Source organism: Rosa chinensis, chromosome 6 (assembly GCF_002994745.2).
Source record: "Rosa chinensis cultivar Old Blush chromosome 6, RchiOBHm-V2, whole genome shotgun sequence".
Classification (NCBI taxonomy): domain Eukaryota; kingdom Viridiplantae; phylum Streptophyta; class Magnoliopsida; order Rosales; family Rosaceae; genus Rosa; species Rosa chinensis.
In genome coordinates this window covers 15098556-15120877 of record NC_037093.1, presented here as the reverse complement: position 1 = coordinate 15120877, position 22322 = coordinate 15098556, and the positions used below count along the sequence as shown (strand labels likewise).

Sequence of the window (22322 nt, the reverse complement as noted above, 5' to 3'; positions counted from 1 at the left end):
GATGTTACCAACATGTTTCTCGAAAGTGGAATTTAGGCAATGACTTAGTGAGCAAGTCTGCCACACTGTCCTCAGATCGAACCTAGTTCACTTTGATCTTGAGGAGAGTCTGTTGTTGCTAATTAAGCTTGGTGTTGTCATTTTGATGTAGCCTTGCTTCATTTGTTCAAAACAAGCAGCATTATCCTAAATGCTCGTAGGCTCATCTATGGTAGACTTCAAACCACAATTATTCGAACATGCGTAATTATGGATCCAATCCATATACATTCACGAACCTCTTCGTGAAGAGCAATAGTCTCTGCATGGTCCGAAGATATAGCGACTAGAGTCTATTCTGTAGACCTCCAAGATATCGCAGTCTTTACCCATGGTGAACACTTAACCAGTTTGGAAATGACCTTTGTATGGGTCAGAGAGATACCTAACATCAACAAAACCTTCCAAAACACATGTCGTTTTGGGATGGGGATAGTGGACGCAGGCCAGTATTGGCGGCGTTCCTGGTGTGTGATGAGTCTGAATCCATCATCTCTTTGTACGGATAGAACAAGCCCATATCAATCATACATCTCAAGTATCGAAAAATATCTTTTACACTAATCCAATAGCGTCGCGTTGGCGCAGAGCTATATCTAGCTAACAAGTTCATGGCAAATGAGATGTCTGGTCTTGTGCATTGAGCTAAGTACAATAATGCGCCTATTGTACTCAAGTAAGGCACTACTGCCTCCAGCACATCTTCATTATCATCCTTTCAATGAAGAGGATCCTTTTCAGGATCAAGACTACGGACGATCATGGGGGTGCTTGAAGGTGATAGGAGCATAATTATGCGATATTAATAACGTTAATCTCTATACTTTCTTTGTTAGTTTAGTATATTTTCTAGTTATTTACATTGTTTACTTGTTTTATAGGTATTTTAAGCAAAGAAGGAGAAAAGAAGTAAAAGAGGGATTGAAAGGCAAAATCGGCAAATCTGCCTGTGCAGATCAAATCAACTTTGACAGATCAATGAGACCAGCTCACAATGAACCAGATGTTGATCTTTATATTGATGGAAAGCACCAGATGTCTAGTTTCCAGTTCTTTTTACGGCTCGTCAATATCATTTTTCTAGAAGAAGTTATGGCCGATTTAGTACAAGAAGGTCAGGCTGCGCGCGAATCTGAGGTTGAACGGGAATTTATGTTTTGAAGCCCAAATCACACCGAAAAGCCCGAGGACGGGCTTGTGCATCATATTCTGACTTAATGGGCGATGTGAATGGTTGGAATAAGTCATCAAGTTCAAGAGCCAATAGGAGAACTCCACCTAAGCACGTGAACCCTAATTCTTTTAGGTTTTGGATTTCCTACACAACAGAAAGATGAAGGCAACCTCTAAGGATATAAAAGGAGATCAATCTGCAGCAGCTCTTGTCTTCTCTTCTCTCTTCTCCTCTCTCTTCCTCCCCTTCTTTGTTTTGTTTTCTTCTATGTTGAACTAACTCTTTAGTTAGGGCTTGAAGCCCCAAATCATGATTGTAAACTTATTATGACTTTCAATTAGTTTTGTTTATCTATTGGATGAGAACCTAATTTCTATTTTCACATTAATGAGTCCTTTGCATGTTTTCTTTGGTGCGCAACTTAGATTGCATGTTTAGGATTCTATTGCTAAGAATGATCATTGCCTGTGCCTTGCTTCGAGGGTTCCGTTGAGAGTTCTAGAGTAGTAAATTGTCTATAAGGCGAGTGATTAGGTTCCTAGATTAATTGAGACGCGTCGTACTCATGATGTCTTGTGATGTCTCGTTTTTCTTAATCTTAATGATTTCTTTGTGTTAAATCTAGAGTTGCGTCAACCTAGGTTGCATTTTAGAAAATAGATTAGGTGTAGAGCGTCTCTCACCTAGCATACAAGTAAGGAAGAACAATAGGTTAATTCAGGCGTTGGGTTAACTTGAGCATCTTCATCCATAAATAAATGAAATTAGGTTGAACATGATTCGTTTACTTGATTGATTAGTGGTGGATGCAATTCCTCTAACTTGTTTTATCTTTGATTTTCAAAACCCTGAATCAAGTCTTTTTATTTTCGGAGTCGTTCAGTGTTTCGTTTTTATTTAATTAGTTCGTCAACCAAAACACCTTCAAAAATTATCAAACTTTGTCAGTAGTTAGTTTATCATGTCTAGAGTCTGTCTGTAAATTTTCGTGACATTTAGAATAGTTTAGAGTCGTCTGCCAGTCAGATCTTTATAACTGGACAGTTTAGGTGTATTTAGTTTTGAGTCTTTAGATTAGTGATTAGACCACAATCTCTTGCGGGAACGATCCCTACTTACCTATACTATTTTCGACATTCTTGTAGGGTTAAGTTATAGGCATTTTTGTGCATCTATTTAGGTGTATAGAAATAGCCTATCAGAAGTCTTGACCTTGTCAAAATGCCTAAGCATCCATCGATACGCTGCTAAAGTTCCAAACCGAGACATAATCGTGTTCTCCTATAATCCTTCATCTCAAAATCGGATTTCAAGTATTCAGCGGTTTCCCTTAACTCTTTAAGGGCTTCTAATGAAGATCATGTCCAACATGAACCGCGATAGAATCCGAAACTTGTTATGGAAACGCGTGGGCATATCCTTTTCCAATCAAGTAGTCACTTTAGTGAGCATTCCAACCTTATTGTAAACGCGCTCCTTGGTCTAGAGCCACTTGACTTGGGTAAATGAAGTTCACCATGAACCTTCATGTATATTTCATATCTAGATCCCTATAGAGATACGTAGTGACCACATTTGTAAGCTGCATGTTCAGTTATTCGGAAACTACCAAACTAACAGGGTAGTGGAGTGCAATGACATCTATTACGAGAGAATATGTCTCATTGTAGTCGATTCCAGGGCGTTTTGTGAGAAGCCTTGCGCCATAAGGCAAGATTGCCATCTCTTTTTCTCATCACGCTTTCTAACGAAGACCCATTAGTCAATAGGTTTTATGTTAGGAGGTGTTGGCATCACTGGCTCAAAAAACCTTCCTCTTCGTTAGAGAATCCAACTTAACCTAGATCGCATCTTTCCATTTAGGCCAAATCTCTCTACATTGGCATTCATTTATCAACGGAGCGTGGTTCGATATCATCGGACTCAACAAACTCATATGCAACGAAGTGCGTGACTACATCATCAATTATAATGGAGTTTTTATCCCACGTCTCATGTACACTAGTGTAATTTTCATAGAGCTCTATATTCTCATGAATAGGTTCTGACGTTAAGGCGTCCCCCAACGATAACCATAACCAGGAAGATTCTCATGAGACGGATTTTGAGTGTCGATGATCCAAGGATTAGGTTGTGCCAAAGCATCCTTCGAACCCACGGGCCTCCCATGCATACTAGCTGGGGCCATGACCTGTAACGCCAGAGTGCCACTCTCATTGGCGTTGGCGCCATGCCTACCTCCATGTAGGGTGGCGCTACGTCCTCTCGTAGGGACATCCTTCCTTGCAGGCATGTTTGCAGCATATTTGTGTGATCTCGTCACTTTAGTAGGGATCGAGATGAGACATAGTGGGGACAGGCCACGACAATTCCTGTCGTTCCTACTGAACATCTGTGTTCTTATCTCCCCCTAACGACGGGAAGACTGTCTCATCAAAGTGACAACCTGCAAATCTAGCGGTAAGGAGTTCGCCTAGCAAGGGCATTAAGTGACAGACGGTTGTTGGAGTCTTAAATCCAACGTAGTTGCCCATTCGTTTGTAAGGACCCGTCATAGTGCGCTGCGGCGGCGCAATTGGCACATAAATGGCTCACTCAAATGTGCGTAGGTACGATACTTGTACCCAGTCACTAGCTGTAACGCAGAGGTAGATTGAGTGGCGGTAGGTCGTAGACGAATTAGCATAGCTGCATGCGATATTGCATCACCCCATGCGGATATAAGGAGATTGGTGCGCATTACCAATGTCCAGACTACCATCGTAGACATTTATGCGAGACCATTTAGGTGAATTCATGAGAATGTGATGTCCAACATCAGTCCCAATGCAATAACCATCGAAATTTTTTGATGTAAACTCGCTAGCATCGTCAAGTCCAATTGACAGAATAGGATGATCCGGGGAGTGAGCCCGTTGTCATATGATATTTGCTAGGAGTGCAGCGTAAGCAGCATTACAAATGGACAATGGCAAAACAGGTGACCAGCGTGTTTGCGTATCAACCAATATCATGAGATATTTAAACATCCGCAAGTTGGTTAAATCAGTCCATAGAATCCCCATGGATTCTATGTAAGAACATAATGAGAATTTTCATATCCTTTGCATAGGACGGTCTCAGTCCTAATTTCCCTAAGGAATGGGCTTTGTAAAACGAGCGAGATGCTTTAGAAGCAACCAATGAGAATTTTAGTTAGGCCTGAGCGTCTGAAACGCTATTTTGAAGCAAGTTGGTGATTGTAGCATCACCTGGGGCGCCATCACCATGATAGACACCATCCATGGCGTTATGGATAGGGACTGCGCCAACCCTAAGCTGGTGGTGGACGGAGGTGGTGCCCTAGGCAGCAGCGTCGGTCACACTTAGTCCAGGAATCAACTTTTGATTCATGCTTCATTTTGCTCGAGAGAAAAGATGTCCATGTGAAGTCTTTAGTAGACAGATCATCATATCATGACCAGGATGACCTATCATGTCGTGACAAAGCCAATATGTGTCTAAATCCAAGAGATCTTCTCTCATAATTTTTATTGGATTAATAGCTCGAATAGTGACATAGAGTCCTCTAGAGAGACACATAAACTTCTCTAAGATGCGCCTTTGTTAGCAATCATTAGAGGTATTGCAAAGGAACTCATTTCCGTTCTCTACATGCATTTTCGCATGAAATCCGTTGACTACTCATAGGTGTGATTTGTCCTAGGAGCGTATAGAGTTTTTGCGACAGTAATCAAGGTGCCTTTTGGCAAGGGGAACTTGGGCTATTCCATGTCCTTGAATTAATATTGATGTCCCAGCCATCATTGTCACAAAGTTATATGCTCAGAATCAAAATGGAGTCATAATGAAAAGAACTCGAAATTTTATTCATAAGCCAACGGAGTTACATCATTGCCTCTTTAACCAAAGAAAATCTAATCCAAAATGCTAGCTAATGCAAAACAATGGTAGTCGTCTAACTTATTTCGGTAATTCCAAAATAAATGTGATCAGGTGAGTAAAGAGATGTCGGTGGAGCAAGAATCGCTTAAGTACCACTAATCTCATAACCTTCCTAGACATTACACTTACTGTGGGTGAGCCTACTTTGAAGAAAGACTAAGCCACTGGCATTTACTACAAAGTATATGGCAATTGCCTATTACATCTCTTGGAAAAATAAAGACTTAAACAGAATTGGCGATCAATTGATCCCAGCCAGATTTGTAGTCTTCAACCCTTCACTCTAGATCATCTTCTTGATCTTCTTGTTCCACATAATGAGCTTCTCTTGCTTCACAATATGCTTTGTAGGCGGTGACTAGTTCTTCATGAGCTCTACAAATGTGTGCCCAATGATCAGACACTCCACATCGAGAACATACATCTTTTTGCTCGAACTCCATTGATTGAGGTGTTTTGAAAGCGTCATTTAGATGGCTCTTAGTGTTGGTGGTGCCACCAACATGGCCAGAGGCGTTGCCTCCCTCTCTCTTTCCAAGTTGACCTCTTCGGTTTCGTGTTCACCTATTTTGGCGGTTACCTTTCCAAATAGAGCGATTATATGGAGCAGAACGTCCAAATGTATCCCTAAGATTAGGGTTTCGCTCTTGGCGCCCTCTCTTTGGGGCGCGACTATAATTGGATTCCGGAATATGCTCTGTTCCCACGGATCTCGAATTATAGTTCTTCACAAGGATGTTGTTATGCTTTTCAGCAACATTCATAGCTCTAATGAGCTCATGAAGCCTTGTAATCCGTCTTGCAGTAACATCAATTCGATAGTTCTTAGCAACCATCAATGCAGAGACAGGGAAGGTAGAGAGAGTTTTCTCAATCAACTTCGCATCTGTGATCTCTTTACCACAGAATTCCATTAAGAATTTAATGCGAAGTGCTTCCGAGTTGTAGTCAAAAACTGACTTGAAATCACAGAAGCGGAGACTATGCCATCTCACTTCTAAGTCAGGAAGCAGGGAGTCACGGAAGTTGCCAAATCTTTCTTCGAGTGAGACCCACAGCCTTCTGGGGTCTTCTTCATTCATACACTCATACTGGAGCGAATCATCCATATGACGAGTCATTAGGATGATGGTTTTAGCCTTATTTGCCTCTAAGGATGCTCTATTTGCTTCCAAAGCTTGAGCTTGCTCAACAGTTAGCACGTCCTGGCTAGGCTCGAGAATCATATCCAGGATTCCATCGGCCTTAAGATGTTGGCGAACATCACGAACCCGCCTGTGATATTCAGAGCCAGTTGTTCCCAATGGAGCAAAATCCAATTTGTTCAGGTTACTCATCCTGAAAGAGAACAAGAAATTAGGGTTAGTTTCGGAGCGAAAAAGGCTACCACGAAAACAAATAAAATTTCTGAGTGTAGTCGTTTCCAAGAAATTAGGAATTTCCGAGCGTAGCCACTTCCAAGCAATTCGATTCCAAGAGATATTGGATTAGATCGAAACAATGACGTGAGTGGTCGATCATAAATTATCTACAAACTCTAAGTTTGGAGATCTCAATAAGCTCTAGGCTTGAAGTGAGCACGAACCCCCACAGTTCGGCTTAATTTGGTCTCCCCTATGATGAAGAAAGGGGGGTAGAAGAAGGGAGTTTGTAAGTCCCCGAGAAAAGAAGAGAAATTGAAATTACGAAAGCAAAAGAGTTAAACTAAAAGAAAAAAATACATTTTTTCTGGGTTTTGACCAAAAGATGACTTTGACTTCCTTTTTTTTTCTCTTTCTTTTTCTTCTTCTGGGCACGCTTTCTGGGAGTAGGTGGGCCGCGGGGCCCTTTTTTTTTTTCTTTTTCTCTTCTTCTTCTGCAGTGGGCCACAAGCTTTCTGTTTTTTTTTTCTAGCACTGGGCCCCGCCACTTGGTTGGCCGCCTCTTTTTCTTTCTTCCCTTCCTCTTGGCTGAAGACGTCTTCTCCCATTTCTGGGTTTTTTCTTTCTTTCTGGTTTTCTGGTTCAAGGCGAAGCTGCTGCGTCGGTGCCGGAGGCTGCAAGCGAGCAGGGGGCGCTAAGGGGCTGTGGTGGCCGGTGACTAGGCTAGGCTGGAAGTGGGCAGGGCAGCCAACTGGGCAGATGCAGCAACTGGGCTGGCCGGTCTGACGTGATGTTGCAGCAACTTTGACTGGCCGGTCCAGTGATTATCTGACCGGTTCTGGAAATTATGACTCCGGTTCCTGGATCCTGGAATCAAGGCGTAGATGGTGACCAAGTTTGAAGGTTGAAGGCGGCGTGGGAGGATGCGAACCGGGCAGGGATTGTTTTTATCTTCTGGAGGCCGGTTTGGTACTTTTCTGGTAGGTTCCGGTGACGCCGTCGGCGGTTCTGGGCTCCTGGGATTGAGAGCTTTAAGGTGGGGGTCAGTGGTTGCTGGGGTTTGAATGCTACTATTTTAGGGTTTTAGGATTAGGGCTTCATGCTGATAACGTGTTGAAGGAAAACTGAATTGGGAGAGAATTGAGTCGTCATTTCATTGATAATAGGGGCCTCTTTATATAGAGGATTACAAGCATAGAGATAGAGTTGTACATGAAAACATAATCGTACATTGATTGGATATCTCCTAAGATTCTTCGAGAATATCTCTAATATAAACCCTATTTCAACTAGAGCAAGTAACCTCGAGTTTGGGCCAGACACAGATTCTGGATTTACTTGAACAAAATTTAGATTATTATTTTAAATTTTCTTTCTTCCTTTTTTATTTTTTAAATTTAAAGTCAAATGAGCCAAGCCAAGTTTATTCAAGCTCGAGCTCGTCCAATAAATCAAGCCGAGCTAAGCTCGGGCTGAAGAAAAATATCCAAGCCGAGCCGAGCTTGAGCATGGAAAAAAAAATTCAAGGTTTAGCCAGGCTCGAGCTCGATAAAAAGCCAATGAGCTGAACATGACCACCTTGGTATTCGATCCGACTCGGCTCATTTACACCCCTAAGCGGAACTGATCCTGTGAGAAGCCACCGCCACCCATCACCGCTCCGGCGGGCGTCTGTGGCCTTCCACCATTAGAGCACACTAGAGAAGACCCCGCCTTGGGTCGATCTTGGAAAGCAAACCCAAAATCCGCTGAAAAATCAAAGCAAGTCCGCTTTGGATTGACCTTGATGATTGAACCACCTTCGTCTCCGACCTAGCAGATCTCACCACCGCTCGCCGGTCACTTCATGCTTAATGACACCAACGACCAATACTCGCCGCCAAAAGAAGCGACGCCGAACCGATGCAAGCACAAAACCTCGAGGCCAGAACACCGCTACCCGTGCGCCTCACAGAAAAAGAGCAACGCTGAAGAAGCCTAGAAGTAGGAAGAGGACTGAGTTCACCACCGCCCTGCTACCAAAACCCTAGGGTTTCGATATACTCAGCTCCAACTTTACTGAGCGATTTTTTATTTATTTTTATTTTTTATTTTTTATTATTTTTTTTTAAGGAAGTTATTCGTGCTTCTCAATGAGGCAAAAAGAGATCTAATTATATATGTTAAATATGACTCACCTCAACACTCACCCTCAAGTTGAAGCATACAAATCACATATACTTGACTTGTGAAATTAGTTATGAAAGGTTCTACTACTAGATCAACCTTAATAAGAAATAACAGGTTGTACGATTATCACATTGATAAGTCATATGGTTATAAACACCAGAATCAACAATCCAGAAGTAACCCCGATAAAGTTAGGAACTTGTAAAGCGATGCCAATCTTACTCCTAAACCCTGGTTAATGTTCAAAAACAGATATTTGCTTTGATATCAAGTGAAAGAATACGGGAAAGCAAATTATTGAGTTATCGTGTGTCTTATTCTTTTGACATGGATGATATTTACAGAAGTATACGTGTGAAGTGTGAACAATAAGATTGGTAATAAACCTAATTAATTTACACGTATATTCAATAACATATAATAAGTATAGTTCGCACCCCACTGGTCAAATGTATTGGTTTTGACTGTTTTAATTTATATGCGAATTCCTTGCTCGAAGAGAAGACCGAACACTCCTCTGATGTGAAGTTTAATTTGGTAACCGCAAATTCCTCTGATGCTCAGTATTGAATCCAGGCCTTATGATCTTGAAGAACGTAGGCCACTTCTCCTCCTCGTCGACACCACCATCATGGGATGTGGATGCTCTTCTTGCCATTGTTTCCCCAACTAGTGCTTCTCCCGAAGACTTGACCCAAAGTTGCAACTGTTTCCAATGGAAAACTTGCTCAAGTAAAGAGGGGATCGAGTAATACGCAATATGAAGGCTGAGTAACACTTTTGATAAAGAAAATAAAAAGGGGGCCGACTAATAATCAGCTGTCCAGATTGCAAGAATCCCAGAGCAGGAGGCAATGAATGTGGGTCGCCATTTTCAGCCAAACAAGCTCCTAGAAATCAGAAGGTAGTAAAATGTTGCAGAGAAGAAAGTAAAGGGTGGCACTATAAATGTTGGTCTTAATGTCCTCAGAGCCGAACAAACAACTGTAAATATATCAGAGTATTGATACCATCCATAACTCCAAGAACTCAGAGGAAATAATTGAAATCTTATATGCAAGTTCAACACACGTCAGGAAATAATTCTCTAGTTCTAAAGGGCACCCATGAGCCCACGACTCATGAAAAGTACAAGGAAAAAAGGTTTGTGTTTTAAGCAACCATCAATTTGATCAGAACTGGCATTCACAGTTTGGACGTAGTTGTGACAAAAATCTTGGTGTTGCAGGATGTACAAGGCAGTAGCAATTAAAAGCAAGCTGAGCTCATGAGCCTTGTTATAGCCTCGTCATATGTGTGTGTGTGTGTGTGTGTGTGTGATCCTTTGGTATTTAGTTTTGTTGGAGAATTTTGTATTTATTTTGGTTGGGGAAACTTATTGGAGAATTCTATAATGTTTAACAAAGCAAGTTCGGCGAGTGGTTTACACTGGTCCAGTATAATCAGATATTCAGATACATATATGTATGAACTAGATATTTACTCTCTTAGAAGTTATCAATACTTCACCCACACTGTTATGAGATGATGCCTGTTTGATATTAGTATCCCAAAACCAAAGCAATGAGCATGACAAATTTGGATTTGGAATGGACTTGGTTAAGAACTAAAATGATTATCAACAGGGAAAAGGTGAAAAAGCTGAAAATTACTCATGGAATGACAATAGTTTGCTAAGCAGTTTACCATTGTATATTGAAAAAAAAAAGAAAAAAAAGAGCAGTTTACCATTGTATATGTATATATATAGTCTAATCCAACCAACCATAGACGATATATAGATGTGCAATTAAAGTAATAGAGAAGCAATTAGATATATAGTATTTTAAAAACAGCTTAATCATATATCATACTGAAATTGCCAACCAGTTGAATACAGTATGAGAAGTAGTTTTCAAGCCACTAACTACATACTAGGTTTGTCTAATCAGCAAGAAAACAGTGAATTGACACACTGATCACTTAGGATCAATGTGAACCAACATTGTTTTGCTTTCCACAAGCTCAAATGTGCAAGTATCTCCGGAGTTGATTTGGTTGTCACGTCTAAAAGCAGCCCATCCTGCAGAAAGTTTAACCGTATTACAGGAAGCATCCTTCCCATTAGGCACAACGCTTACTTCCCATTCTCTTGCCTCTGAATTTTTCAGGACAATGGTGTAGTATCCCAGAGGAAAGTACTTCACAGAAAAGTCTGTAGGAACTGCCTGCATGATTTTGAAGCTAAAACTATAAACAAAAACAACTAGAGCAAGAAGTTCACAAAGAATATAAAATATATCTGGATAAATATGTATGATTAAATTGATGGCATTGAATAGGGAGAGATAACTGTGTCTAGATTATGCGACATGTGTAATGTGTAAACTAAGTAGACCACTTGTTGCCAGTTAATTTGTTTGCAGCTTGAATACTAAGGAAAGTTGAAAAGAAAGTATAAGGTTGGCTTGCTTACCAAATTATAAAAGTTTTGTCCAACAATGCTTGTAAAAGTTTTGTGCAATGTGGCAGCTTCTTCTTCTTTGTTATCTTGGTAATCTTCCTCCTCTTCTTTAACCTCTTTGAGTTTGTTGGATTGACAACTTTGAGTGTGTATACCTGCAGCTTCCATACATAAATGAAATATTATAAGAGACTAAGGTTGTTTCCAGTAATATGTATGTATAAAAATTCTACTCAAAAACTGAATTTTCACCTCGTCTGTGTGTTCTGACATCTGGAAACGTGATCCTCTTACTCGCATTTCTGTCAAAGATCTCAATGCTAAATTGCATATCGCTCTCATACCTAAATACTAAGAATTCAAAGTTACCTAAGGAGTTATCTCTTACAAACTTCTGCCATCCATTCTTGAAATATATCTCCCCTTCTGTTTGGCTCACATCAACAGTCCATGAACTATTTGAAGAATCCATTAAATTCAAAGTTGCCCTGTCGGAGAGTTCATTCAACAGGTGTCTCCGGAATTTGGGTGGGATTCTCTTCAAAAACAATAAAAAGGAAAGAGAAACTAAAATTTCAGATTATGCAATTGGAGGATGTGCATTAGCAAATAGCAAAATGACCATACATGAATACAAAATGTTCATTAGGCCTGTCACAAACTCACAATACAGTATTAACTTACACAAGAGGCACATGTTCAACCTTAACAATAGGAAAATAAATTATCCAGCAAATGAGATTATAAATTAATTGAATTACTTAGATTCACTTAAGCCTATACAGACTGATATGGAAGTTAATTTAGTTCAACCCCATCGCCCTATGAATTACATCATTATAAAGAACCCTACAAGATCTGTTAGAACTTTAGTCCTTTTCCACCATCCCCTTTCAAAGGTATTGCAAAGTTGTAAATATCCAAGTAGTTCACAAGAAAGAATTAGTTAAAACATTTTATAACTATTGGTATGCAAAGTGAGTTTCATTACCATGGCCCAAAAAAGAACTGAGTTTTCAGTGTAAGTAAAACCAACACAGAAATATTATGAGTCCCCATATGTTTCTTAGCTGCTACTATTTTTTCCTCAGATTTCTTAGTATTTAAGCATAATTTGTAATTACAATGGTTTTAGAAATCAAATGGCAAGCACGGTCAGATTTCTTATTACAACAGCATCAAAAATGAAGGGAAACAAAAAAAGTTATGATTGCAGGCTAAAGAAGAGAACATCCATTTTAAGCTTATTTTGAATGTGATAGTGTTATCTAGAACCTATAAAGGCACATACAAGGACATATAATCAGGTAAAAACCTCAGTTGCAGAGAAAAATCAATATTTGAGAATAATGAACAAAATTAAAGACATGGGCATGGTAGTAGGGGTTGAAATTACCAAATCCTCAGTGTTGAAACCGCTTTTTATGATCTTGAAGAACGTAGGGCCCTTTTTTTCCTCCATACCACCATTGTTGAATGTTGTTCTCGCCATTCTTGGATGCTCTGTGAGACTCGAGGTTTCTCTTCACTCTGAAGATGGACTTGAATATGCTAGTTACTACAACCTCTCAGAATAAGAACTTGTAAAGTTATTGGAGACTAAAGAAAGGCACACGGTTCCACTCATCAGAAAGTATTTAAAGACTGAGGACATGCTTTTGTATCACCCAATGGCAATAGCATAGATCTCTAACAGCTGGCACTGCAAAAAGTACTGCCCAGAAATTACTAAGGACTGACCCATCAGTTCAGCTGGTTTATGTATGTCAGTATATCATATGTACATATCTGAGCATATCTTTTTATTTTGGGGAACTGTCTGAGCATATCTTCTATTACATTAAAGAACTCAAACTCATTAATGGAAATGCAATTAAATAACCGGTGTCTCGTGAAGATTGTAACCAGGGATAATGGATATCACAAAACAAGCCCTTTGGATGATTTTTCAAAAACATGTAATCCCAACTTAGGGATAGCACATTCTCGTTAGAATTGGTCTCAAAATATACATTTATACCATAAGCACTAGTACAAGTAGAAATACATTTTCTGTTGCAAAAAGTACCAGTAATTAAAGAACGCTGAGGGAGATGGAAGTTTAGGAGCAATAAAAACAGATGCAAAAAGTACTTTTTCAGGATTCCTAATTAGAATTAAAGAATTGGATTGTTTCTTGTTGCACAAGGTATTAAGGGTTCCTAATTAAATTTTATTTAGATTTTGGTTGGCTATATATAAACATCGTCATACTTGAATGTAAAATACAAACCATCCTACAAAATCAGAACACAAGATCACGAAAGATGAAGCTCGTGTAACCTTTTTACCCATAGCTCTACATGGCTTTCATTACGTTACCTAGAAGATCAAACAAGACCTTGTCACAGAAGCCATGGAAAGGGACTTTGCATGACAAGTGTTGTGACATTGTCAAGAAAATTGGGCCAATTGTTTACAAGTGTTTACCGAAGCAAAGTCCCTTTCCGGAATGAGGATTTTCTTCTTCGAACTTGCGGTGACAAGTGTTGTGACATTGTCAAGAAAATCCCCATTCCGGAAAGGGACATTGCTTCGCCTCCTTATATGAGGATCATACGTTCGTTTGATGTCAACAAATCTGGGTTTGGGATTGATGACATAGAAGGTGCTGTGGCTGGTGGAACCCTTCTTAGGGGTGTTTTGAAACTTAACCAATTGGTCGAGGTTCGTCCCGGTCTTGTTGTCAAAGACGAGAGAGGAAATTTCTTGAGGTGCACGCCATTGTATTCTAGAATAGTTTCCTTTTTTGCTGAGGAAAATGAGTTGCAGTTTGCTGTGCCAGGAGGTCTGGGGTCGGCACAACCTTGGATCCTGCTTTGACTCGAGGCGATAAATTGGTGGGTCAAGTTGTTGGTGATGTTGGCTCACTCCCTGATGTGTATGCACAACTTGAGGTGCACTATTAGCACTACCACATGACCAGGGGATCAGCAGAGAAGAAAGGGGTATCAAAGTTAAACAGGAATGACATTGTGATGTTAAATATTGGATCCAAGGCCACAGAAGCAAAGGTTGTTGCTGTGAGGGATAGTAGGGTGAAGTTGCGACTCATCACCTCTCCAGTTTGCACTAACATAGGTGACAAAGTGGCGATCATTCAAAGAGTCGAGCAGCATAAGCCCCGGTGTCATATCGCTTGGGGCGAGATTACAGATGGGAGAACTCTTCATATCGAACCTTGCCCTACTTTAGAAGCTGACTCCACAAATCAGTGAGAAAGAGAGGTCAAGGCAGACTTATTAGGAACAGTTTTGGTTGATTTTTATATCCATGTTATTTAGTTTTGTTTGGTGATTAATTCGCAGGATGATTATGATTTATGATGAATTTTAAGTTTTTTACTAGTGATATGCTATTCTCTGTTGATTCTTATCTTTATGTGCAACCTCAGACCATATACCTGAACCGCAATGCTATTCTCTGTTTTGTTTTGGACATGCATGTTACTATTTCTTTATACAGGAATGTACTTGTTAGACAATGTTAAAAGAACAGAAATTGGCCAAAAGATTAGATTTCGTCTTGATTTTTTTTTTTTTTGAGGGCAAGGGAAGACTAATCCATTGATGAAGAGTACAGAACACCCCTCATATTACAATGCATGCTCACGAAGAGAACTAAATCCGAAAGAAATCCAGAAAACTAAAGTCTAAAAGACTAAAATCCTAAATGAACTGTTGAAAAAAAAAGAAAGTAAAAACCCTCTAATTCTACACTGCCTAAAATTGAACCAATGTCCTGAACATCTTGATGCCTAAGACCCTTCTGGTGTACGTCGCAACACACCCACGGCAACATGCTAGGAACAGGTGCAGGACAGACTGACAGACCACCCCCAAGAAGCCCAAGCCCGACCAAGAGTGAGAAAATAGGGGAATTGGACTAATTAGGCCCAATTCACTGGACTGCAACTCGGCAGCCCATGAAGGCAAAGGCCCAAGACCCGCTGCTCAAACCCTACGTTCCCAAACCCTTGCCGATAGGCCTGTAAATGGACCGGGTTTGGATCGGATCGACCTAAATCCAAATCCGTTTACTAAAAAAAAAAATTCGATCCAAACCCGCTCCGTTAACCCGACGGATCATTGATACCTCGATCCAAATCTGTATCCGTCGGATTAATGGATACCCGATCCGTTAATCCGATCCGTTTATAATTTCAAATATTTTTAAATTTTAAATAGTAATATTAAATTTATATCATGATACCTCATAAGATATTAATAAAATATTAAAATAATATGATCTACATGAAAAGTATCACCAAAAGTAAAATTACATTATATTTTATATTTTTAAAAAATAATAATATATTAATAAAAAATAATATGTTATTATTACGAAAACGGGTCGGATCATTAACGGATCGAATCGACCTAAATCCAAATCCGATCCGTTTATTAAACGGGTTAACGGATTCGGATCATTAACGGATCAACGGATCAAAATGTTCGATCCAAACCCGTCCAATAGTCACGGATCTGGAGCGGGTCTGGATCAAAATCCGGTCCATTTACAGGTCTACTTGCCGACCGGATCTGGAACCTCCAAGAAGCCGCCCAACATCCCCTCGTCAGTCTGGTGGCCTCCCCAAGCAGGGGGCCATAGCAACCATCACACCGCCTACCAAAACTGCTCGCTGCAACTATCTGGCCCTGCAAACATGAACCAAAGCCTTAGTGGACGTCTCCTCCTCGCCTGAAGGACGTCTCCGGCCACGCTCCTCCTCTAGACCTCGAAGCCTGTAGCTGCCTTCTCCTCGTCGAGCCTGAGAGTCGCCCCAGAACAAAACCAGGTGCGTGTACAAACCCGAAGCAATCTGAACCTTCGGCTTTCTCCTCCGTCAAACCACCTCCGCAACCCACGGAGGAGGTGAAGCCTCGTCTTTCTTCCACTGGCAGCGCCGGAGCGCCCTGCTGCAGACGGAATTGGAGCGTCGCCGCTTGCTACGCGAAGTTTCGATTTCGCTCCGGAGAAACAGGAGCTACTGGAGGATTGGTACTCTTAACATCACTACCTTAGATTTCGTCTTGATTGAAACATTTTAAACGAGGTTAAATCCAATTTACATTAATTCTATGATATGTTGCTAAACGCCTAACCCATATTTTGTTTGGTCCCTTTGAATCCAAATTGTCTCATAAAATCCACAGTCAATTCCTACACTTCTAACCTTTTTCTTTTGTGATAGTAATGGAAAAACTTCGTTCACATGATTGGAACAGTAACAGCGAATCTTGCACCAGCAAGCTAATTCAATCTTCACATTTCTTCCGCACACTTGCCACAACATCAATTACCAAACTATTAACTGCTTTTCCTTAAAAGACCTCTAGAAGGAGAAGTATACCAATACAGGGATCTGGTACTTAACAACCGGAAAAGTTTCCTTTTTGATGAGAAGCTCAAATACGAACCACCCTTTTCAACTCCAATGTTCTGTTTCAGACCAAGCAGTCCATGTCTAGTAAGATACCCTAGTCCCTAGGGTAGGAAGGTCTCTCAGATATCAGCAAGAAAAACCAAGAAAGAAAAGAAGACTGAAAACTCAGAATGCAAGACAGACATAATGGTAGGGCTTCAAGGTTGGATTTCATTTATGGTAGATTTATATATACCAATCTTGAACAATTGGAAAATGGGGAGAAGAACATCACAAAAACTGGCAAGACACCCTTCTTGTTGGATGTTCTTCTCTCCATTTCCAACTGGTCTCAAATTGGAGTAGCAAACGAAGATGGATAGGAACGAAGGGAAGGGGCCGGGGATACCCAATTTATATAGGCTGTCGCTAGAAAGAGTAATACAAAGCAGGAAATATAGAATATGAAAGGTTCACATGCCAAACTGAATAAAGCTGAGAAGTCTAAAGCAGTACGCAAGACCCAGACTTTTTCAGCAGTCAAGGCAGTACGTAGGACTGTAGGAGCATGTGAACTGAGAAACAGTATACAAGAAACAAAGCCACAGACTTTGGGCATCCCGAGTGCGGTCCAGCCCAGTCAAACGGTTCTGATTTGTGACCTATGCTAGCTAATAATGCATTGAGCAGTACAGTAGAGTAATGGGTAAGCAGTAATTATTTTTTTTATCTAAACCCATAAATCCATAATTGCCACCTGACACCAAAAATATTTTGTGCGTTTTAGCACATTTTGATTCACCTATAGAAATTTAGAATAGTAATACAACCCAAGGTTATTCCTAATTACAACTTTTCAAGGCCTGCTAATTACAACTTCACAAGGCCTGCCATTGTCTTGGGCATAATGTATTCCGAGTTTTTTTTTTTCTTGGCCAATTTCTAATTGACACCACAGAAGGCAGGCATTACAAACAATTTTTTGATTAATATCTGACATCTAGAATCCACCCCTTAATTTGTCAATTTCCATGCTGAGTAAAACAGAAACAATCCAAGTACAGTATGATGGTTTAATTTCCTTCCTCAGTTCCTCATGTGATTACTTGGTTTAAATGTGAAGCTCAAACTTCACTTGTTCAGCAAGCAATTAGCATAAAGCACACCACCCTTAATTTACACATGATTACTACATACCATGTTTTCCCTTCAAAATTTTCAAGAAAACAACATTATACTTTCCTGGAGAAAAATCACGAATAATTTTATCGCGCTGTTTGATCTATATATATATATGCATGGTAAGGTGCTTGATTCCTCAGTTTTGTTCTCTTCCTCGCACATAATCTCTAATTCTCTAGCTATGAGTTCATCTGATTCACTACTTCAAATGTGTCTACCTGTTCACACATGATCATGACTCATGAGTTAAATGAGTTCCCAATCAAATGGAAAGCAATTCCAAAGCATGCTGAGTCATGATATCAAGCAGCTGAAAGCAAAAAAAGCTTCACATGAAGATGTTATACTTAACCATCATGGCAATCCTATAGTTCTGCTAGAAATTAATCTTGCTCAGAAGCGCCTGTTGCTGAAGTGTTGTCTGTCGTTTGACAATGTATTTCTATAGCATTATCTAATGGTTACTTAAGCATTGTTAATTGTGACTTTGTTTTTGTCTAAAGAAAGAGATGAAGAGGAGAGGTTGATTTCCTTAAAAAAAAAAAAATATACAAACATTGAAGCATAAATCATGCACCAATATCCAACTTCTTAGAAATCCGACATAATACTAAAGGAAAGTGCAAGGCAATCCAATACAACAGACAATTTAATCAGAGCCACGCCACAAGCAAAGCAAGGCAAGTCTAAATAGTTTGAAAAGCTTAAGATATTCTTAACAATTGATTACTGCTGGACTACGTGAACCACCAATTTGTTTTCTTCCACAACTTCAAATACGCAAATATTTCCGACCTTGATTTGGTTAGCACATGCAAACTCAGACCACCCTTTGGACAAGTATGCCGTTCTTAGGGATCGTACAAGCTTCACTTGGTACCATCTTTTCCCCCCTGCAATTTTCAGGAAAACAACTTCATAGTTGCCCCCAGAGAGATGCTCCCTATAGAAGGATGTGGGGAATGAGTACTGCATGCATGAGTCACAGAGAGAGGGAACTAAGCTCAAATGGTTAAGCAACACCGATCAATCAAATTAGGGAAAAAAAATCTCATAATAAGAAGATTTATAGAGACGATTTGATAAGTGACATCAAATAGGTCTACTATGTGTTTCGGTTATAATGGAGATTGAATTAACCCTATTAGGCCTCAGTCACAAAAAAGTTATGATGGCCTCAATTCTAACTAAACGGAATGAAAACAAAGTCAAAGGAATTTACCACACAAAAAGTCTCTTTAATGGCTTTTTTGACATGAGGATAGTTGGACTTGAAAGATTTTGCAGATTCCTCAACTATGTCATCTGGTACTTCACATACAGAACCAAACATAGCAGATCAGAGTCATCAGACATTGTTATTTGATGTCCATCCAGTATTAATCTGTATATATAACCCCAGTCGGCTACCTGAATTGTCTTCGCCAGAGTTTGATGGGCAGGGGCGCTTATAACGACGGATATGGGATTTTCTTGGTCTACCAGGAAGCCTTTTCTTAGCTATGTTATCTGCAACTTCCCATACAAAAAAAAAAAAAATAGCATATTAGACATTGTTATGCGAGTTCCATCCAGTATCTGTATATAGCAAGTTAGCAACATCTAACTGTAGTCCACTTACCTGAATTGTCTTTTCTAGAGTTCAATGCGAGGGGACGCTTAGAACAACCGATATCTGATTTCCTCTGTCTACCAGGATGCCTTTTCTTACACTCAGCAAAGGTGGATTTTGTGTGTGTTTCAATGTCAGGAAAAGAGTCTCTCTCACAACAACTGTTGTCAAAAATCTGTACGCTGAAATGCATGTTTCCTTCATACTCGAATACCAAAAAGTCACCATCTTCCACAGAGTTATCTTTTAAGAACCCCTGCCACCCATCCTTGAAATACACACCTCCTTTTGTTTTACGTACTCTAACATTCCAAGACCTCTCTGAACAAGTGTTCGAGTTCAAGGTTGCTTCATCAGATAGGTCATTCCTTATAAACTCCAAGAATGGTGGTGGGATCCTCTTCAATAAGACAACAAAAAGGAGGCTGAAACTTAGATTTTGTGAATATGCAATTGATAGAGGATTTAAATATGCTTAGAACATAAGGAACCCACAGAAAAGATTATGAACTAAACAGTAACAGAGAGCAGCAGTTAACACAAAGCGAAAAGCTAGTCAAAGACACAGTAGGTGGTTAAAGTTGATTACCAAATGTTGAGTGGAATAGCCTGGAATAATAACCTTGAAAAATGAAGGCCGCTTTTCTTTGATACCATTCTTGGGTCTCACCATTTTTCTCCCTAGTCAAATCAGTAGTGAGTCTCTGTACAGCAAACATTATGGGTAAGAAAACAATTAGATAACCCCAGCCCTGAGCACATACACACTAAGGATGACCAAATTGATACGGGTGATATTGCTTGATGGCTTCATTTCAAAGTCCAAAGTGGCACAGCAAACTCAAGAGTAAAATCATACAGGAATTATAGGAAGAAGTCCTAGATTAGATTATGAGAAAACGTAGGAACAAAATTGGACACCCCAAGAGCAAATTAATCATATCCAAATTGCATTAGCAAAAGAGAACAAGAGAATACTTCTTGAATTCTTATGCAGAAATTATCAACATGATCAAAGATGAAATTTGCGTGTACATGAAGTAGTACTAGTACCTAGCTAAGGATCTCATCGTGAATTTCAACATTTTGCTATTCTAACACTAAAAGAGTTAAAGAGAAGTAAATAAACAGGCATAACATAGCCTGCAGCTAATTAAGTTCCAGCAAAAGCAGACCATTTGAAATTAAGCAAAGAACAAGCAGAAACTTGGTACAGATAGCATCTGATACGTTCATACTTGTATAATTGATTCGGTACACAAAACAAATAAATAAATTGAAAAACATAAAACGGGTAGAGATAGAATTTGATGCATTTACACACAAGGATGACCAGAGACATGAAAATTTGTTCAGTGGTTTCATTTTGATATCCATAAGGACCAAAATGAGTAACAAGAGGAAAGGAATACAGCAGCAGAGCCACATGTTGTGCATCAGATAAGGAAACAAAAAGGCAGGCTTTCAAGAAAGAAAGAAGTGGAAAACTAGATTCTGATTGAGGTCCGAGGAAATGGGGACTAAACTTCGATGCTGTTATGGACCAAAGAAGGTAATCAACATACTTCGGATAGCAAATATGAACAAGAGAAAACAGCTTCAACTACTGGAGTTGAATTCTATGCAGAACTTACCAACATGATCCATGACAAACTTGCATATACATAAAGTATTAGCTAGCTAAGGTCTTATCTAAGTGGTTTGGTGGGACTCGCCCCCGGATTTTGTTGCTTCTTTTTGCAATAGAGATTTATGGGGCTTCCTAATTTTCGCTTTCGGTAGTTTTTTGCTTGGTTGTTTGGTCAGTTGTCTTTCAACTTTCTTACTAGAGGGGTTAGGTTCATGTCCCACCCTATCTAGTTAGTCTTTCTTCTTTCTTCTTTTATTAATAAATTTGGGGGAAATTTTCCTCTCTTATTCAAAAAAAAAAAAAGGTCTTATCTAAGTGGTGAGTTTTTACAATTTGCTTGTCTAACATGAAAATAAAAAGCTTTAACATAATCTGCAGCTAAGTTGGGGGAAATTAACAACAAATCAAACACCAGGGGAAAGCAGACCACCTGAAACCAAAAATAACCAAGGAATGATAAATCAGGCAGATGAAGAAATCCTAAACTCACATTATCTGAGACAGCAGTTTCAAGCCCTTGAACTTGTGAATGAGAGAATGAGAGAGAGTGTCTGATACATCTACACTAGTATACTTGATTTTCTCAGAATACATTTACCCATTCCTTTCCATTATGGCACAAAATGTCACGTACGGTCATTGGGTTTTCGATAAAGCAAAGCGAAAAAAGAAAAAGGGCAGAGTCCTGATCGAAAAGCATGCCTCATTACTATTATTATGTATCAATGTATGGTTTATTCAAGGGTAAGTGTACATATATGGATACATGGAAAAATTGTATGAACCTACTCTATCACACAGTGTGTGTGTGGTCCCAAGACTCCAGATGACAGCTAGAATTGCCGCAAGTAACATAGCATTCCCATGAGATTTCAAATTCATTTTGCTTCAATTTGAGTGGGAGATTAATGTGCCTAAATTATTGCAAACCCGAACCCAAGATAACAAGATGAAACTAACCCCACTTTTATTATTATTATTATTATTATTATTATTATTATTATTATTATTATTATTTTTTATCCTGCACCTTCCAGAAGTAAAGTACTACTGATGAAGAATGACAGACAACATCCTACCTTCCAAAACAAAAGAAATCATCTAAAACGAAAATTAGGGAGACCCAATTTATCTCTTAAACAAAATTGATTAACGAAACTAGGAGATGAATCAAACCAAGTAAAGCCCGTACCAGAAGCGCCAAAATTGGCCAATGCATCAGCCACCTGGTTACCTTCACGAAATATATGTGAGCAACGAAATTGCATCATTGAAATGTGATGCACACAATTCTTCCATGCCACCTGTAATTGCCAAGGTACCATATGGGGAGAGTGGAGAAAATTTAGAATCATGTACCAAG

General features: G+C 39.5%; 2 protein-coding genes and 1 pseudogene across 18 annotated transcripts; 1 reads left to right on the top strand and 2 right to left on the bottom strand.

Moving 5' to 3' along the window:
* Positions 1 to 10546: 10546 nt before the first annotated feature.
* On the bottom strand, positions 10547 to 12801 carry LOC112168789 (B3 domain-containing protein Os01g0723500). 2 transcript variants are annotated; one of them, XM_024305705.2, is made up of 4 exons: positions 12528 to 12801; positions 11384 to 11669; positions 11144 to 11292; positions 10547 to 10895 (listed from the first exon to the last, which is right to left on the bottom strand). In XM_024305705.2, the coding sequence occupies exons 1-4, from the start codon at positions 12621 to 12623 to the stop codon at positions 10647 to 10649; spliced, it is 780 nt and encodes a 259-aa protein (XP_024161473.1). In that variant the 5' UTR covers positions 12624 to 12801; the 3' UTR covers positions 10547 to 10646. The 2 variants fall into 2 exon arrangements, with proteins under 2 accessions (XP_024161473.1, XP_024161474.1); XM_024305706.2 differs by having other exon boundaries at positions 11144 to 11286; positions 12528 to 12786.
* A 742-nt stretch (positions 12802 to 13543) lies between these two features.
* LOC112170889 lies at positions 13544 to 14388 on the top strand (annotated as a pseudogene).
* Positions 14389 to 18289: 3901 nt separating this feature from the next.
* Positions 18290 to 21624, bottom strand: LOC112174184 (B3 domain-containing protein Os01g0723500). Of its 16 annotated transcripts, none has more exons than XM_040509019.1 (6): positions 21450 to 21624; positions 19919 to 20033; positions 19339 to 19754; positions 19128 to 19232; positions 18940 to 19028; positions 18290 to 18686 (listed from the first exon to the last, which is right to left on the bottom strand). In XM_040509019.1, exons 2-6 carry the CDS (start codon positions 19984 to 19986, stop codon positions 18444 to 18446), a joined length of 921 nt encoding a protein of 306 aa, XP_040364953.1. In that variant the 5' UTR covers positions 19987 to 20033; positions 21450 to 21624; the 3' UTR covers positions 18290 to 18443. The 16 variants fall into 16 exon arrangements, with proteins under 16 accessions (XP_040364953.1, XP_040364957.1, XP_024167684.1 ...); XM_040509023.1 differs by having other exon boundaries at positions 19339 to 19729; positions 21450 to 21620; XM_024311916.2 differs by lacking the exon at positions 21450 to 21624 and adding an exon at positions 20964 to 21119.
* Between the last annotated feature and the right edge of the window lie 698 nt (positions 21625 to 22322).

Bases quoted from the DNA above. Each gene is read 5' to 3' on its own strand.
- LOC112168789 (XM_024305705.2), bottom strand. From the start codon at position 12,623: ATGGCGAGAACAACATTCAACAATGGTGGTATGGAGGAAAAAAAGGGC. The intron at 11,293-11,383 runs GTGAAAATTCAG...TATGTATGGAAG, and splicing joins TGTCAGAACACACAGACGAG to CTGCAGGTATACACACTCAA. The intron at 10,896-11,143 runs GTAAGCAAGCCA...AAAATCATGCAG, and splicing joins GACAAAACTTTTATAATTTG to GCAGTTCCTACAGACTTTTC.
- LOC112174184 (XM_040509019.1), bottom strand. From the start codon at position 19,986: ATGGTATCAAAGAAAAGCGGCCTTCATTTTTCAAGGTTATTATTCCAG. The intron at 19,233-19,338 runs GTAAGTGGACTA...TTGTATGGGAAG, and splicing joins CTCTAGAAAAGACAATTCAG to TTGCAGATAACATAGCTAAG. The intron at 19,029-19,127 runs GTAGCCGACTGG...CTGTATGTGAAG, and splicing joins CTCTGGCGAAGACAATTCAG to TACCAGATGACATAGTTGAG.